The sequence below is a fragment of the Oryctolagus cuniculus genome, chromosome 15 (assembly GCF_051225735.1).
Source record: "Oryctolagus cuniculus isolate XC-2025 breed Fujian yellow rabbit chromosome 15, ASM5122573v1, whole genome shotgun sequence".
NCBI classification, from domain to species: domain Eukaryota; kingdom Metazoa; phylum Chordata; class Mammalia; order Lagomorpha; family Leporidae; genus Oryctolagus; species Oryctolagus cuniculus.
Window position 1 is genome coordinate 9106501 of NC_142881.1, and position 16343 is coordinate 9122843.

At 47.4% G+C, this 16343-nt stretch overlaps 1 protein-coding gene across 21 annotated transcripts in view; it reads left to right on the forward strand.

Moving 5' to 3' along the window:
- Window positions 1-15203, forward strand: part of ATE1 (arginyltransferase 1) — a 183020-nt gene extending 167817 nt beyond the window's left edge. For 17 of the 21 annotated variants that reach the window (XM_070057113.2, XM_089313907.1, XM_051824254.3 and 14 more), the window contains one exon: window positions 12072-15203. In XM_070057113.2, the coding sequence (XP_069913214.1) occupies window positions 12072-12250 (179 nt within the window). In that variant the 3' untranslated portion in view covers window positions 12251-15203. The remainder of the gene's footprint in view (window positions 1-12071) is intronic. The other 4 variants (XM_089313934.1, XM_089313932.1, XM_089313931.1 and 1 more) reach the window with 1 other exon arrangement.
- Window positions 15204-16343: the final 1140 nt, after the last annotated feature.

Sequence of the window (16343 nt, forward strand, 5' to 3'; positions counted from 1 at the left end):
TCTCCCACGCAGGTTCAGGGTCCCAAGGACTTGGGCCATCTTCTGCTGCTTTCCCAGGCCATAGCAGAGAGCTGGATTGGAAGTGGAGCAGCCGGGACTCAAACCAGCACCCATATAGGATGCAGGCACTGCAGGCGGCAGCTTTACATGCTACACCACGGTGCCAGCCCCACACCATTTTCTCTTGTGCTTGATTTAATCTTGTGTTAGTTTGTTCAGCGTGGCCCTAGATGCAATATGGCTGTACCATGTACATATAGTTCCACAGAGCCTGGGCGTGTAATAGGCTATAACATCAAGGTTTATGTAACTACACACTATGATGCCCGTATAATGACAGAGTCTCCTGAGACACACTTCTCAGAGTGGATCACCATTGCTAAATGACGTATGACTGTACCAAGAAGTGCAATTGATAGACCATTAGTATGATCTTTTGTTTAATGATTGTATATTATGACTTATTGTTGATAATAAGTCTACTCTCCATGTTGGTAGATAGTTGAATTTTCCTTCTTTTTTTTTTTTTTTTTTTTTTTGCTATTACAAACAATACCGTAACATACTTTTTGTTTTTGGTTTTTTGTTTTTGACAGGCAAGAGTTAGACAGTGAGAGAGACAGAGAGGAAGGTCTTCCTTCCATTGGTTTACCCCCTAAATGGCCACCACGGCCGGCGCGCTGTGCCGTTCCAAAGCCAGGAGCCAGGTGCTTCCTCCTGGTCTCCCATGCAGGTGCAGGGCTCAAGCACTTGGGCCATCCTCCATTGCCTTCCCGGGCTACAGCAGAGAGCTGGACTGGAAGAGGAGCAACCGGGACAGAACCAGCACCCCAACCAGAACTAGAACCCAGACAGAGGATTAGCCTAGTGAGCTGTGGCACCGGCCAACTGTAACATACTTTTACATATTCATCGTTTTGGCATATGATAATATTTCTGTAGGACGCATTCCTGAAAGTACAAGAATCAAAATACTGTAAATTTGCCTCCTAAAAGCAAATTGTACAGTGTAGTATCTATCCTTAGCCTCATATAGTCTTGTGTCGTCTCCTGGGACTCGGGAGAGAAGTCTAGGCCAGACCTCAAGATTTGGAGGTCAGACTTAAAGATGGTGATTGAATCCACGGCTGTAGATGACATTTCCTACGATGAAGGAGAGCAATCAGAGAGGGTGACGCAGAACAGAGCCCTGTGTAACTCTTAACACTTAATGGTCAGGAAAAACAGAGAGAAGTCAACAAATGGAAAAGGATTGCCTAGAGGTGAGAGGGAAACATGAATAATGGTGTCGGGAAAGCCAAAAGCAGCCTGGATTTCAAGGAGCAGGAAGTGGTCCTCCGAGTTTAAATTTTGCTTTGGGTGGTGAAGACTAAAGGTACCCATTGTATTCAAGAACAAGGAGACCCTCTGACCTTAGTGAATACAGAGAAAGTGACTGGGCCAAGATACACAGAGAAATAGATTGTAGAGTGAGTGGGAGGTGAGGAAATGGCCCTTAATAAATAATACTATTAATAAAGGAAAGAAAAGTAGAGCCAGCTAACTGGGGCCAGGAGCCACAGAAGTTGGTTCACTTGTGCCAGATTGCAGTTTTCAACGTTTCTCAATGTGAAAAGACAATAGTAGGGGAAAATTGATTACAGGAGACAGTAGGTTTGGAGCCAAAAATGGGTAAGAAGGTCGATTTCAGGGGCCTCTGGCAGCAAAAGGGAAAGAGGAGGCACTGGAGGGGTGTGGGGCAGTTGGAGAGCGCGTCTGCAGAGATGAGTGCACTTCTCCCACCACCCGCTTCAGTCTCCGTGGGAAGCCAGTGCCACTGCAAGGAAAGTAAGTTTGTCTTTGCCGCACAAGTTACTACTGGAGCTTCTAACCTGCTGTTGTGCTCCCCGAAATTCTCAGTGGTATTGCTGCTTTAAGATACTTTTGGACTCTATACCTTCCTTCTCTTGGAAGCAATCAAATATCAACCCAGTGCTGAATTCATTCTTTGGAAATTAGCACTGTAACTCTCTTTCATTGTAAATGGGCATTTGGCTTTGTGACCCAAAGAGATTATGTTATCAGTTTACATCATGATAATAGCTTTTGTGACCTGTCAACTAATGTAGAATGTAAAGCTATTTATTTAAAACAAAAAGAAAAAAAATCATTTGTCAGATGGGCTGAACATAATACAAACTAGAAGGAACTAACTCACTGTATTTGACAAGCTACCTGTGAATTCACTTACATTAAATAGAGGATGGTATTGCCTTTTCCTTTGTGTGTTTTTTTTTTTTCCCCAAGACAACTCTAACATTTTTATTCTTTCTGGATAGCTGAATTTCCAGATAGCATGGAGCTGGTGAGGATCTCCAACATGTAAAAAATGAAAACACGCAATGTGAAAGTGCCTAGGATAGGATGATAGGAAAAGTCAGAGCAGAATGTAACAGTGGAGAAAGCACAAATGCAATGCCTGGGTTCCATGATACACACAAATATGAGGGAAAATGGTGGGAGGCTAAACAGCATAGTTTCGTGTAGCTATTTTATATTTTGAAATAATTTCAGATTTACCAAAAAATTGCAAAACTAATATAGTTTATGCATACTCGTTATCCAGATTTCCCAGCTGTTAATATATGACCACATTTGCTTTATATCCTCTTTTCATTCTGCTTTTTTCTTTTTTTCCCAGAAATCTTTTTATTTAAGGTACACAAACTTCATATATTTCATAAATACAACATCAGGGGCATCCCCCCTCTTCCTCCTCCTCCCTCTCTTGTTCTCATTTTTTACTAAGATCTATTTTCAATTAATTTTATACACATAAGATCAACTCTGTATTAAGAGTTCAACACATTGTATCAAAGAAAGAAAAACTCTTCCTCAGCAGTGGAGACAGGGCTGTTCAAAGGCATGCATCTCAGAGTCAATTTCACTCCTACAGGTTACCTTCTAGGTGCTCTGTTAGCTACCACAGACTGGGGAGAACACATGGTGTTTGTTCTTTTTAGACTGGCTTATTTCACTAAGTATGATGTTTTCCAGTTTCCTCTATTTTGTTGCAAAAAACAGAATTTCAATTTTTTTCCTCTGTGTAGAATTCCGTGGTGTACATACCCCATAATTTCTTTATCTGGTCTTCAGTTGATGGGCATGTGGGTTGATTCTGTGTCTTAGCTATTGTGAATTGAGCTGCAATAAACACGGGGTAACTCTTTCATGTGCTGATTTCATCTCCCCTGGTAAACTCCCAGGAGAGGATGGCTGGGTCACATGGAAGGTCTATATTCAGATTTCTGAAGTATCTCCCTGCTGTCTTCCACAGTGGCTGTACCAGTTTACATTCCCACCAACAGTGCGTTAGGATACCTTTTCCCCCACATCCTCACCAGCACTTGTTGTTGATTTCTGTATGAAAGCCATTCTAACTGGGGTGAGGTGAAAACTCATTGTGGTTTTGATTTGCATGTCCCTGATGTCTGGTGATCCTGAACATTTTTTTCATGTGTCTGTTGGCCATTTGGATTTCCTCTTTTGAAAACTGTCTAAGTCCTTGGCCCATTTCTTCACTGTGTTGTTTTGTTGTTGTTGAGTTTCTTGAGTCTTTATAGATTCTGGTTATTAATCCTTTGTCAGTTGCATAGTTTGCAAATGATTTCTCCCATTCTGTCAGTTGCCTCTTCACTTTGCTGAGTTTTTGTTTTGCAATGCTTGCCCTTTTCCTTCTTTTCATGTGGATCCAGACTCAGAGGCTGGAGCGTGTGTTCCATTGTCACCAGCTCCTCTGTGCTGCTCTCTGGAGCACTGCCCCAGCACCCTCGTCGTGAGGTTTCTGAGGGGTGCAGTCTCATGACTTTGTAGGATGCCCCTTGGTGGTGCTCATCGTGTGCTGCTTCGTGATGAGATTGGAGTTGTATAGTTTTAGCAATACTTAGATGTGAGGCTTTTGTTGTTTTGTTTTGTTTTGTTTTGTTTTGTTTTGTTTTGTTTTGTTTTGTTGAGAGAGCATGCTTCCCTCTGCTAGCTAACTCTGCAAATGCTCACAGTAGCCAGGGCCGGGCCAAGCCAAAGCCAGGAGCCAGAAACCTGATCTGGGTCTCCTGTGTGTGTGGAGGGGACTCAAGTACTTGATGCCAGTGTCCCAAGTGACAGCCTGCCCACTGCACCACAGGCCTGCCTAGTGGGATTTTGTTTTGTTCAGAGACAGAGACCTCCCATCTGCTGGTTCAGTTCCCCTAATGATCTCAACAGCTGGGACTGGGCCAGCTGAAGCCAGGAACTCATTCTGGGTCTCCCAGGTATGTGGCAGGGCCCCAGCTGCTTCAGCCATGATCTGCTTTCCAGGGTCTGCATCAGCAGGAAGCTGGAAACAAAAGCAGAGCTGGGCTTCAGACTCACGCACTCTGATAATGAGAAGCAAGCATCCCATTGGGCTTTTTTTTTTTTTTTTTTTTTTTTTTTTTTTTTTTTTTTTGGACAGGCAGAGTTAGAGACAGTCTTCCTTCCGTTGGTTCACCCCCTAAATGGCTGCTACAGCCGGCACGCTGCACCGATCCGAAGCCAGGAGCCAGGTGCTTCCTCCTGGTCTCCCATGCGGGTGCAGGGACCCAAGCACTTGGGCCATCCTCCACTGCACTCCCGGGCCACAGCAGAGAGCTGGACTGGAAGAGGAGCAACCGGGACTAGAACCCGGTGCCCATATAGGATACCGGTGCTGTGGGCAGAGGATTGGCCAAGTGAGCCAGGGTGCTGCGCCCCCCCCCCCCCCTTTAAGATTTATTTGAAAGAGCTACAGAGAGCTCTGGTTTACTCCTCATTGGTTTACTCCCCAAATGGCCGCATTAGCCAGGGCTGAGCCGGGTCGAAGCCAGGAGCCAGGAATTTCTGGGTCCCCCATGTGGCTAAGAGGAGCCCAAGCATTTGGACCATCTTCTGCTTTTCCTGGGCTTTCAGCAGGAAGCTGGATTGGAAGTGGAGCAGCTGGGACTCAGATGGGCACACATGGGTTGCCTGCATTGCAGGCTGCGGCTAACCTGCTATACCCAGCACCTGCCCCCATGCCAGCAGTCTTAACTGCTAGGCCAGAAACCCTCCCCTCCCCTGGAGGCTGTGTTTTTGTGTCAGAGTCCTACAATGTCAATTCAACTTACTCCTGATTTCTGTCATTTGGTAGAGTGACATGTGTCAGGTATCTCAGCTATGAAGTTACTAAGTGTTTTGTACACGTTGGAAGTATTGCGTGGGAAGAATTCATGTGAATGCTGTTTCTCGGGTTTGCTGCTGCTGGATGTTATGGCTGTTGATGGTTCTTTTCTGCATCGTTTGTTGCTGAGATGATTGCCAGATGCCAGTCTTCTCATTCCATCATTACTTCCACTTTTTTTTTAAATTCATTTGTTTATTTGAAAGGCAGCGTTAAGAGAGATCAAGAGATCTTTCATTCACTGATTCACTCCCCAAATGGCCACAGTGGCCGGGCTTGGGCCAGGCTGAAGCCAGGAGCCTGGAACTCCATCTGGGTCTCCAACGTAGATGGCGGGGGCCCTAGCGCTCAGACCATCTCTGCTGCTTTCCCAGGCACGTTAACAGGGAGCTGGATTGGAATAGCAGTAGCGGAGACTCGAACCAGGACTCATGCAGGGTGCTGGCGTTGCCAGTGGGAGCTTAACCTGCTGCACCACCTTAGTCCTCCATCCAGCGTGAGGAGGAGCAGTCCCGTCTCTGTCACGTGGACTCCGAATCCCATTTAGTCTGTGTGCTGATACCGGTCCTCTCCGTTTCGAGTGTGCACATCGTCCCAGGTGCGGCCTGTGGAATCTCTCCGGGGTGACTCCTGTATCTATTCAGCACGTCCTGTCGTTCTCAGAGTGTGTGCTTGCTTCTGGCACAGGGATTCCGGAAGCATCTTTACTTTCCGTTACTCAGCTCTGTCAGGAGACACCTCTGCAGTGAGTCCTGGATCCTTTGTGTGGAGGGAGGATTGCAAGTCAGATGTGGGCAGGAAGTATCCTCATTCCTCTAGGAGTCTCACTGCTTCCAAGCCCTCTCAGCAGACGGAAGCAGGAGGTAGTGTGTCCATACCCAGACGGGCACTCTGTGCGTCTGCTTTCCTGTCTGTGTCGGCGAGAGAGCCTGCAGCGCTGACTCAGCCGTCCACACCTCTACCTCTCTTCCCTGACAGAGAACGCTGGCTCCCATCTTCCTCGACACTTCATTTATGTGGTCAGTTCTGTGTGGAGCACACAGGCCTGGCCATATAAACTCACAGCGTGCCTCTTTGGCTCCTGTTTCAGTAAGTGGGGTCATGCAGCACATGTGTTCCGGGCAAGGAGGCAGAACCGTGTGTTCCTTGTCTGATTTGAGAGTCAGTGTTGATGCTTCTCTGGCCCCAACAGCACAGGTGGAAACCAACCTCTCCTTTGGAAAATTGGGTAATGGACTATTTTACATGTCTGATTTACAATTTCCATTGTGATGTATAGTCCATTTTTAAATGCAACCTTTAGTGTAAGGTAGAGGTTGATGTGAAATAGAAGGCATTTAAGATAGAATATTTAGAGATCAAAACACATGGAATAGAAATGTGAAGGTCCTTTGTCACCGTCAGAAGATGGCTTTCGTAGCATTTCACTTCTGTAGTCAGTATTTACGAGGCTCTGACCGGCAGGGTGCTGAGCCAGCAGTTAAAGCTGTGTGATTTTTGCACATGGCTGGACATTGCACTAATCCTATTTTCCTCTGGTGACCTTTTAACAGGAGTGTGGTACCAAATGAGCATAATATCAAAATAAATTTAGAGTTCTTTCTGGATAGAATCATCTTGATGAGTTTTGTTTCATATTTTGTTACATGGTTTCAAAGTTATTTTTACTCAATAATGCAAATTTTCCACAAGCTTGTTGAAGCTCTCATACATTAGAAACCACTGAATCAGACAATGTAAATGTATGGATTGCTTGTTATTTGATTTCACTATTAAATATTAAATGACATTTTACAAAACGAAGTTCAAATTTTTCTTAGTTTTTGTTTTTACCAAAAAATATTCTGGGTAAAATTACTAAAGACCATATTCCTCAAGGAATATGAAAATGTGTGATTCATGGGGTCTGTGTTGTGCAGCAAGTTAAGCTGTGACCAGAAACTCCCTCATCCCATATGAACTCCAGTTTATGCCTGGCTGCTCGACTTCCAACCCAGCTCCCTGCTAATGGCCTGGGACAAGCAGCGGAAGGTGGCCTAGGTGTTTGGGCCCGTGCCACCCATGTGGGCGACCTGGATGAGGCTCCTGGCTCTACCCTGGCTAAGCCCAGGCTATCAGAGCATCTGAGGAGTGAACCAGCGATTGGAAGATCTCTGTCTCTCTCCTCCCTTGTGACTCTGACATTCAAATAAATCATTCAACCTTTAAAAAAAAAAAAAAAGGCCTGATTCTCCATGGTGGATTCCCAGAGCAGCTCCTGGGCCTCCTGCCCAATGGCTGGGCAGCTGAGCTGAGCTGCGTCTGTGCTAAGTGCGTCCCGGCCTCGCCTGGCAGCCCCGTGTGAGGACGTAGCTTCCTCCTAGCCTCTCCTCCCCAGTTCCATCTCCTATTTGCCTTTCAACTTACCGAGTTGAGTTTTGGGTATTTCTCTCTCTATCACGTGTTGCTCAGAATCTCAAATTTTTAGATTGTATCAGGAAAAATTTAAGTCTTTAACACAGTTTTGCCTAACTTTATGTACCTGTGTGTGCTATTTATACAGCTATCCTCATGAGAAACTATAAAGTGCACATAACTTGTTTTCATGTTTATGTAGTCATGCTGTAGCAATAAATAATGAAGTTAAGAAAATAGATTGTTTCATCATTTTTCGGAAAGCCTGGAAGTTAGGAAGTCTCTTTAAGAATAACAGATGAGTCAAATCCCCGTAAGAAGGGGAAGCAAAGCTTTGATCTCCAGATTCTTTCCTTTGAAGGTACCTCATCTCCTGTGAATCAGCAGTTGGCGGGGGGGGGGGGGGGGGTGGTGCTCAAACACTTGTTCCCTTGGAGAGTGAGATATCATCGAGTTGACAGCACGTTTCTATCACTGGTGTTCAAATACCGCTCCTCTCCGAAGAGAGTTTGCTGGGTTGCCTTTGGCTTCTAGTCTGTGAAATCCAGTTGTAGTCATAGTCCACTGGAGACGGCAGTGGAGGAAGTTCCTCGCGGATGTTGCTGGGAATCTCCGCGTTTGTGCCGCAGCTTCCCGTGCGTGAGGTGGCGGATGGCCTTCCATCTCAGGAGAGGCCGGGAGTGCTGTGCGGGCGTAGCGATGCGGCTGCTGTCTAAGCACTGACAGTGCCATGTCCAGGAAGGCAGTGCCAGGGGTGGTTCTGAGGACTTAGGATGCGATTTTTTCCTTTAGTAAATAAATCATAATTTATTTTCAGTGTTTTAAATCTGATAGGATTTTTTTGTGCATATTTAGGCGTTAAGTTGGCTTTAGTGTTAATTATGTAAAATATGCTGAGAACCAGAATCTGCCTTAATGAAAGTGTAACTAAGTGCTCATAAACCCCTATAGAGCGTAAGCCCGGGAAACAGCGTGTTTTGTCTGCGCTGACGATCCCTGGTTTCTGAGGTTCCTAATGTATTACACCCACTGATGAGATAGTTTGATTGGATTTTCCATCCCAATTCATGGTAAAACTAGAATGTGATCCAGAACTCAGTAATTAAATATTTGAATACATCTTGGGAAATTGTGACAACAGTGCTGATTTGGATCAAGGAAGAAAATGTTTAACAGCATGAGGGGCTGACGACTCTTTGTTCTTTGAGGGTTTTTGTTTGTTTGTTTGTTTGTTTTAGATTTATTTACTTATTTGAAAGGTAGAGTTAGAGAGAGGCAGAGGCAGAGAGACACAGAGAGGTCTTCCATCCGCTGGTTCACTTGCTAGTTGGCCGCAATGGCTGGAGCTGCATCTAACTAAAGCCAGCAGCCAGGAGCTTCCTCCGGGTCTTCCATGAGGGTGCAGGGACCCAAGGACTTGGGCCATTTTCTACTGCTTTCCCAGGCCATAGCAGAGAGCTGGATTGGAAGAGGAGCAGTGGTGACTCAAACCGACACCCATATGGGATGCCGGCACTACAGGTAGCAGCTTTACCCACTACTCCACAGCACCAGGCCCCTATTCTTTTGAGTTTTACAACAAGCATTGCCTTTACAAAATTCTAAACGATGTGTGATAGAGGGAGAAATACTCAGAAACTCAACTCTGGATGTTTAAAGACAGTGTAAAATTAAAGGGCATCTGTCTCCAAATATTTTAGGAAAAAGGCTTAAACTGTTAAATCCTGTTCTGTATAGTTAAGTGTAATTCTAAGTTTTTTAAATTTAGAAGATTTTGTGTCATTTTGCTGATGTTCTTCTCACCCCTGCTTGTCTTCACTGCTCTTTGTGGTTTTTGTTTGTGTTAGACTCTAGACTTGCCAGGGGTCTGGCTCACCAGGAGCACGGAGAGCCTGGCCAGGGCGCTGTCTCCCCTGGTCACAGCAAAGGGCCCGGAGCTGATGGCGGCGACCCGAGCGCTGCCTTTCCTTTTGTCACTGACCCTGGTGAGGGATAGCCCAGCAAATGCTAACTATTTAGGTGTCTTAGAGTACACGGATTTTCTACTCTGGTTGGGTGAAGTAATTTGTAAGAAATCGCACATATTTTGATATTGACACGTGTATCAGGATCTAAGTAGGTAAGTGGAAACCACGTTTTTATAGCAGAGAAAGTGTCATGCAGGGTACCGGTGATAACAGGCTACGGTGGTGCCACGAGGCAGACAGGGCCAGAGAGGCAACCCAGAGGTCAGCGACGGGAGCTACCCGCTGTGCTGAGGCGCAGAGGGGACGCGGGGCCAGAGCCCCCCGAGCCCCCCGAGAACAGCGGGAGCTGCTGCCGAAAGGCAGAGCCCAGGAAGACAAAGGACAGGTTCTGGGCAGCTCCCGTCTCCTGCAGGGCTGAGCCTGCCGGAGACCAGCCTGTAGGAGTCAGTGCCAGGACGGGCAGAGGGCAGGCAGGACTGGGGTGGGAACAGCCCTACCAGTGTGTGTCCTTCTTCCCCTTAGTCCACACGGGCACACAGCTCTGTGGACATGAGGGTCCTGTGCTGGGGCCCGTCCCCCTTGGCCTCCCCAGGCGGGTTGTAAATGAAAGAATGTGCTGCTTTCTCGGTGCAGACCTTCTTGGTTTCATGATTCGCTTCCATCCCCTGCGAGGGCCCTCTGAGCAGGCACGGAATGTAGTCATCTGAGGTGCCCCGTCTCACCATCTCTGGGATGATGGAGACCGCTGACCTTGGAGTTGGGCCTGCAGTGGACAGGGGTCAGGGTCCTTCTGTCTCTTCTAAAGCCACTCTTAGATGGTTTCTCTGAATTAATTAATATCCCTTTAGAGAAATCAACAATTGAGGAAGAATAAACTTGTAATATTTGTTGCTTCGGTAATAAAATAATAATGGCTGTTATTTAAATACTCAAAACATAGAGCCTTGTGCGAGGTGGGCACCCAGGAAGGTGCTCACTGGGAAGATGCTCACTGACATCAGGACAAGCTCCTGACGGGGAGACTCGGGGTCTCCTAGAGCGGCTCTGTCCGCTTCCAGGGCAAGAAGCTGACGCGGCGACTTCATTTCCAGGAGATCCAGTTTAGAAAAGGCTGAAATGCCTAAGCCAGCCTTTAAAGCAACCACTTTGTTTATAGTAGCGCTCTTCTCACAGAACACCCAAGAGCCATGAGTGGATGTGTCCCGTGGTGGCCGACACGCGGGTTCCACTCAGACCAGCTGTGAAGGAGGAAGTCTGGGGGAGGGGATCCGAGTGTTGGCATTTTGAAAGGTTCCTGAGGGAGCGGGTGTGGAGCCGAGCGTTAAGGTGCCCACATCACACATCAGAGCCTGGGTCCAGTCCCTGGCTCCAGCGCCTGGCTCCAGCCTCCTGCTAATGCACGCACTGGCAGGCAGCAGTCATGGCTCCAGTAGATGGGTCCGAGCCTCCCACATGGGAGTTCTGGCTCCTTGGGGGCTTTGGGGAGTGAGCCAGCAGATGGAAGGGTCCTCCCTTTCCGCTCCCTCTCCTCCCCCTCTCCCTCTCCCGCTCTTAAATAAATGGAAAATAAAAGGAATCCAGTATGTAGTTAGGTTTGAGAACCATGACTGTAGGATGGTTCTAACAGGTAGACTTCCTGGGTTAATGTAATTTTAGTAATTTCTTTAGTTAGGATTAGGAACAACTGCCAGTAAGAGAAGCCTAACATAATATTGGCTTAAGCACGAAATGTCTGGACGCAGGCAGCCCATGGTTTTGTCCCATGCAGTCTTCAGTATCAGGTTCCTTCAGCTTTGGTTTTCGCTGAACCAGGGCAAGCTCTTAACCTCAAGCTCCAAGATGGAAGCTAGGAGCCCGGGCCAAAGGCATGGGGCAGCTGCCCTTTTGAAAAGATTCCTGGAAGCTCCCCCAGAACTCTTCCCACTTGAATCCCGTTGGCCAGGACTGGGTCAGGAGGCCACAGGCGGCTGCGGGGAAGGCTGGGAAGCAGGCTTGCTTCCTGCAGGCCTTGTGCCGTGACAGACCCGGGGTTCTGTCACCCACAGAGGAGGACCCATCACCGGTGGTCCCCACCACGTCTTCCACACCTGCTGTATCTGTCCTCTTAGCTGAGAACTTGCCTTCCTGTCGCCCAGACCCGGTCACCCGAACGGCCGAGTCAGCTAAAGCAGGGGCTAACGCTTCAGACAGCGTGTTGGCACTGAGGGGCACAGATTCCAGTCAGGCCCAAGGAAGGTGCTGGATGCCGTGAGCTGCGTCCTGTGTCCGCGGGTGATAAAGGTGCAGAGACGCTCGTTGCACGCGGTTCCTCCGCTCCCCGTGAGCCTGCAGCTGCGCACAGGGCGTTGCTGCCTTCCGTGGGCAGGTGTTGCCGACTTGCCCCACCCCCATGCCCGTGCCCCACGTCTGCAGTTGCACATGGTGTTCCAACTTTACATTTCTAACTGAATTCTTTAAATTAGGAGATGGGTGGTTGACCGTGCCTTCTTCTGACTCCCTTTTTCCTGTCGTTGCAGTGGACGAGGGCCGCAGTAAGGAGCCCGACCGCCTGCAGGTGTTCCACAAGAAGGCCATCATGCCCTACGGGGTTTACAGGAGGCAGCGGAAGGACCGGAGTGAGGAGGCCGCCGTGCTGCAGTACGCCAGCCTGGTGGGGCAGGCCTGCTCCGAGCGGATGCTGCTGTTCCGGAGCTGAGGGCGGCGCGCGGCCGCACCGTGGACTTTGACTTTCACTGTCTCATGGCTTTTCTAAGATATTTTGTGGCGATGTATTTGTGTGGATCTCATGGTTCATATAAGGATTTTAAAAATGTGTTATGATCTAGCCTTATAATCAGGGTTTATCATTTTGGAAGTTTGTTTCTGGAGCAAGATATGCTAAATTTCTCTTGTTGATATTTTGGAAAGTAAAATTAAGATGTGAATCCAAGTCCTGTAATCACAGCTGTGGTTTCTGTGTCCTGTGAAATTACAGCAAAGCTCTCCTCCCGTGCACTTAGAGCAGCGGTGTATGCTCTGTGCTCGGAACCCTTCGGGGTGGCGACAGGGTGGAAAGCCTGCTTGTCTCCTCCGGAGCACGGAGCTGTGCCGTCCGTCCCTCCGTGTTCATGTTGAGTCGCTGCCAGCCTCTTACTCGATGGTTTCACAGAGAGCGTGGGAAGAAGGGGCAGGCGTTCAGAAGGGTCTCGTGCTGGCACTGGGCCGGCCTGTGCCAGGCGTCCTGCTGACCTCTGCTCTCCTCCGGCCGCAGCGGCTACTCGCACAAGCCCCCCAGCTGGGACACTAACACCTGTAATCCCCTAGTTACGTATTACATTTTTCCTCTTTCTAAAAATCTAAGAAATGGGAGTTTTTAGAGAACAGTATTGGTTCCTGCCTTGATCTAAGCCTCACCCAAGGGAAATGGACGCCAGTTTTCCTCCCTGCGAGCCCAGAGCGCTTGTCTTTGGTCACTGCGGCAGGAGCTGGTGCCTGACTGTTGCAGCTGTGCCAAAGCTCCCGTTTCAGTAAGTGGGGGTCGTGCAGCACACGTGCTCCGAGCAAGGAGGCAGAGCCGTGTGTTCCTTGTCTGATTTGAGAGTCAGCTGATGCTTCCTCTAGTGATGGGAAGGAGAGGCCGGCCCCTTCTTCCTCCAGCTCTGTTGTCGAGCCCTTCGCCCATTCAGCTTGGGTCCCTGTCAGGTTGCAGGGCTGAGCTGGGTTGGGGAGGAGAATCAGACATGTCAGTTCTGGGTCCAGTCAGGCTGTGCTGGCGGCACGACACACCGATCCCTTCTGCCGCCCGTTTGGCTACCTTACGTCCGTTTTCCTGTTTTCTCTCGCTTACTCTTTCTCAAAGCCATATTATAAAACTTAATAGTTTGAATCTCACTACTGATTTTAATCTTTTCTCCACAATGCACTGAATTTTGGTGAAACTTTAGAAAATAACCTTCAAAAAAAGCAAATAACCTTCAGCTAGCTACAAAAAAGGGAAGGATCATAAAACAGTTATTTTAAAAATCATATTTCTACAAATTCAACATCCAAGCAGACTCTTAGTCTGTGTGCACATGTGTGTGTGAGAGACAGAGAGAGGGACAGCTGCCGCTCGCCGGGCACTTTGCTAACTGGGGATGGATTACTGAATAAAGCTGTTACTCTGATCACAGCGATTTTACATTTTTTTGGAGTTTTGATTTTTCAGAAATAATTTCCCAAACCATTTAAGAGACTGACTTGAAACTGCCTTCAGAATCTATGAAATATTTCTTTTTCCCTCAAAAATGAAGATGGCTTCATTTTATGATTATTATAAAAGTGATATTGTAAGCAAGTAAAGTTAAAAAGTGTAAATAAAAACGTAGAACTGTCTCAGGCCCTCCCAGCACTCAGAGAGAGGAAAGAGAACACACGCGGGCACACGTGCGCTTTTGCTCCCAGTGGAAACCACGCTGTGCTGTGTCCTAGCAGTGAGTGAGGAACATCCTGAGATGAGAGGAACTTGGAAGTAAGAGTCTCTCTCACTGACACAGGGAGGGATCCGTCCTTGGTACCCTTGGCATCTGGCTGTCCAAGTGGACATCCCCAGCTGGGTGACAGTACCTCCCACCCTGCCCTTCGGCCGGCGTGTGGAGTGGCACAGGAAGAGAAAACCCGACCCCGGCGTCTTTCCACAGCTCTGGTTTCCTCAGCAGCCGGTGGCTCATCATCCCTCTCGGAGTGGCTGCCGTGTCCCTGAGGGTGGCGTCCTCTGTCGGCCCCATGAGGCTTCCGAGTGGCCTGGCCTGGAGGGCTTCAGCTCTGTTTTGTTGGAGAGTAGATAGATAAGATATTGATCCTGGCGTCAGGGTGTCTTCAAAAGACACTCTTGTTCTGAGTCCCGAGTGAGTGCTGACCTTGGGCCAGAAGGGACAGTCAGGAAAGGCGCCTGACTTTGTTGGTTAACAGAGCCCAGCTGAGATCAGATCTTCCATCAGTGGCTTTCATCGAAGGACTCACTCTCAAGGACAGTTGGTGTCTTAGGTAGGGGCTTTGCGGTTGCAGTCTTGGTGTTGGGGTCCCCTTCTGAGTCCACATGAGTTCCCTGCCTCTCTGTCCTGGGTACAGAGACGCGATGTTGCTTCCTCAAGCTGCAGTCATACTTAAATTATTTCAGTTCTGTGAGATTTGCATTATTTTTATTAAATGTAATCTGAGCACTTTTTTATATTCTAAGAGATACAGGCTATTATCAGATGAGTATATTATTCATTTGATTAAAATTATTTAGATAAGAAGTTATTGTGTATGTTTGCTTTCAAACAGCCTCCCTATTTTTCTTCCTTTGTGAGGTCTCTCATGCATAGCAGAATCTATTATGGAAAAGAACCTTCCTGAACAGTATATGATTTACTTTATAGGCATTATTTCTGTATGGATGAAGGTGGGGGATACGTTGATGCAGCTAACTAAAGTGTTGTTCACTTAAAGAAGAAATGCAGTAGAAACAATTGGAAATGTTTGAATTGGGAATTATTCAAGTGGGTACTGTTTTCTAAATGAAAACCGGAGACTCGGAGGCAACGCGGGTTTGATTGTGGGAGGTTATTTTCTGCTCCTGTGTATGCTTTTTCAACAATCTGTTTGATAAAGCTTGAACATAAAAAATAAAGCTGTTTCTATCCACAGTGGCTCCTGCTGGTTACTGCTTCAGAAACGCATGTTTCGTCCTGTGGGTTCCGGCATGCATTTCACTTAGGGTAAACACGTCAGGAACAGCAGCAAAGCATGGGCTACGTGAGGTGTGAAATTTGATTTTCAGTAATTGGAGGGCGACACCACTGGCTTCCCTAGATCAAAGATGGGGATCTCTCTTCCTCAGGAATAGAGTGAAATAAATCTCACTTTAACCAAAAATCTACCTTTTTCACAAGATAAATTGGGGAATAGAATGTTCCCCCCAATAAAGGGATTTAAAGTAGAACCTAGGTAGCTAACTCAAATGTAATTTCTCTTACACAGTTCATTTTACAGAGAAATTTCTAAGAATATTGGGCTGGCGTTGTGCAGCAGGTTAAGGTGCCTCTGCGATGCTGGTATCTGAGATGAGCTCTGTTTCAAGTCCGAGCTGCTCCACTTCCACTCCAGTTGCCTGCTAATCACCTGCAGAGGCAACAGAAGGTGTACCTGGGCCCTTGCCAGCCATACGGGGGACCTGGGCTGAGCTCCAGTCTCCTGGCTTCAGCTTGGCCCAGCTGGCCATTGTGCCATCAGGGGGAGTGGACAGTGGATGGAAGATCCTCTCCCCTCTACCTTCTCTCTCCAACTCTTGTCTTTCAGGTACATCAAAAAAATAGCAAAGGCGGGTCTTGATTGTTCCTAATAGTCCGCAGTGTATTTGTGGCCTATGGTTACTACTGTTCTTTTTACATTTTAGAGAATTCCAGTTGGTGATACAAGGAATCCTGTTTCCCAGTGACTTAAATATTGGCTATAATTCTCACCAGTGTATTTTTTTTTTTTGAGAGCAGAAGCTTTCTTAATTTTCTTATTTAAAATAGTGCTCTTCAGGAACATTTAGACCATGTGGAAAGAGGACCAGTGCCCACCACCACGACTGGCGACCACTTAGGTTTTGGTTGTATGTGCTTTCTTTCTTTTTTTTTTTTTTTTTTTTTTTTTTTTTTGACATGCAGAGTTACAGTGAGAGAGAGAGACAGAGAGAAAGGTCTTCCTTTCGTTGGTTCACCCCCCAAATGGCTGCTACGGCCGGCGCTGCACCGATCCGAAGCCAGGAGCCAGGTGCTTCCTCCTGGTCCCCCATGCAG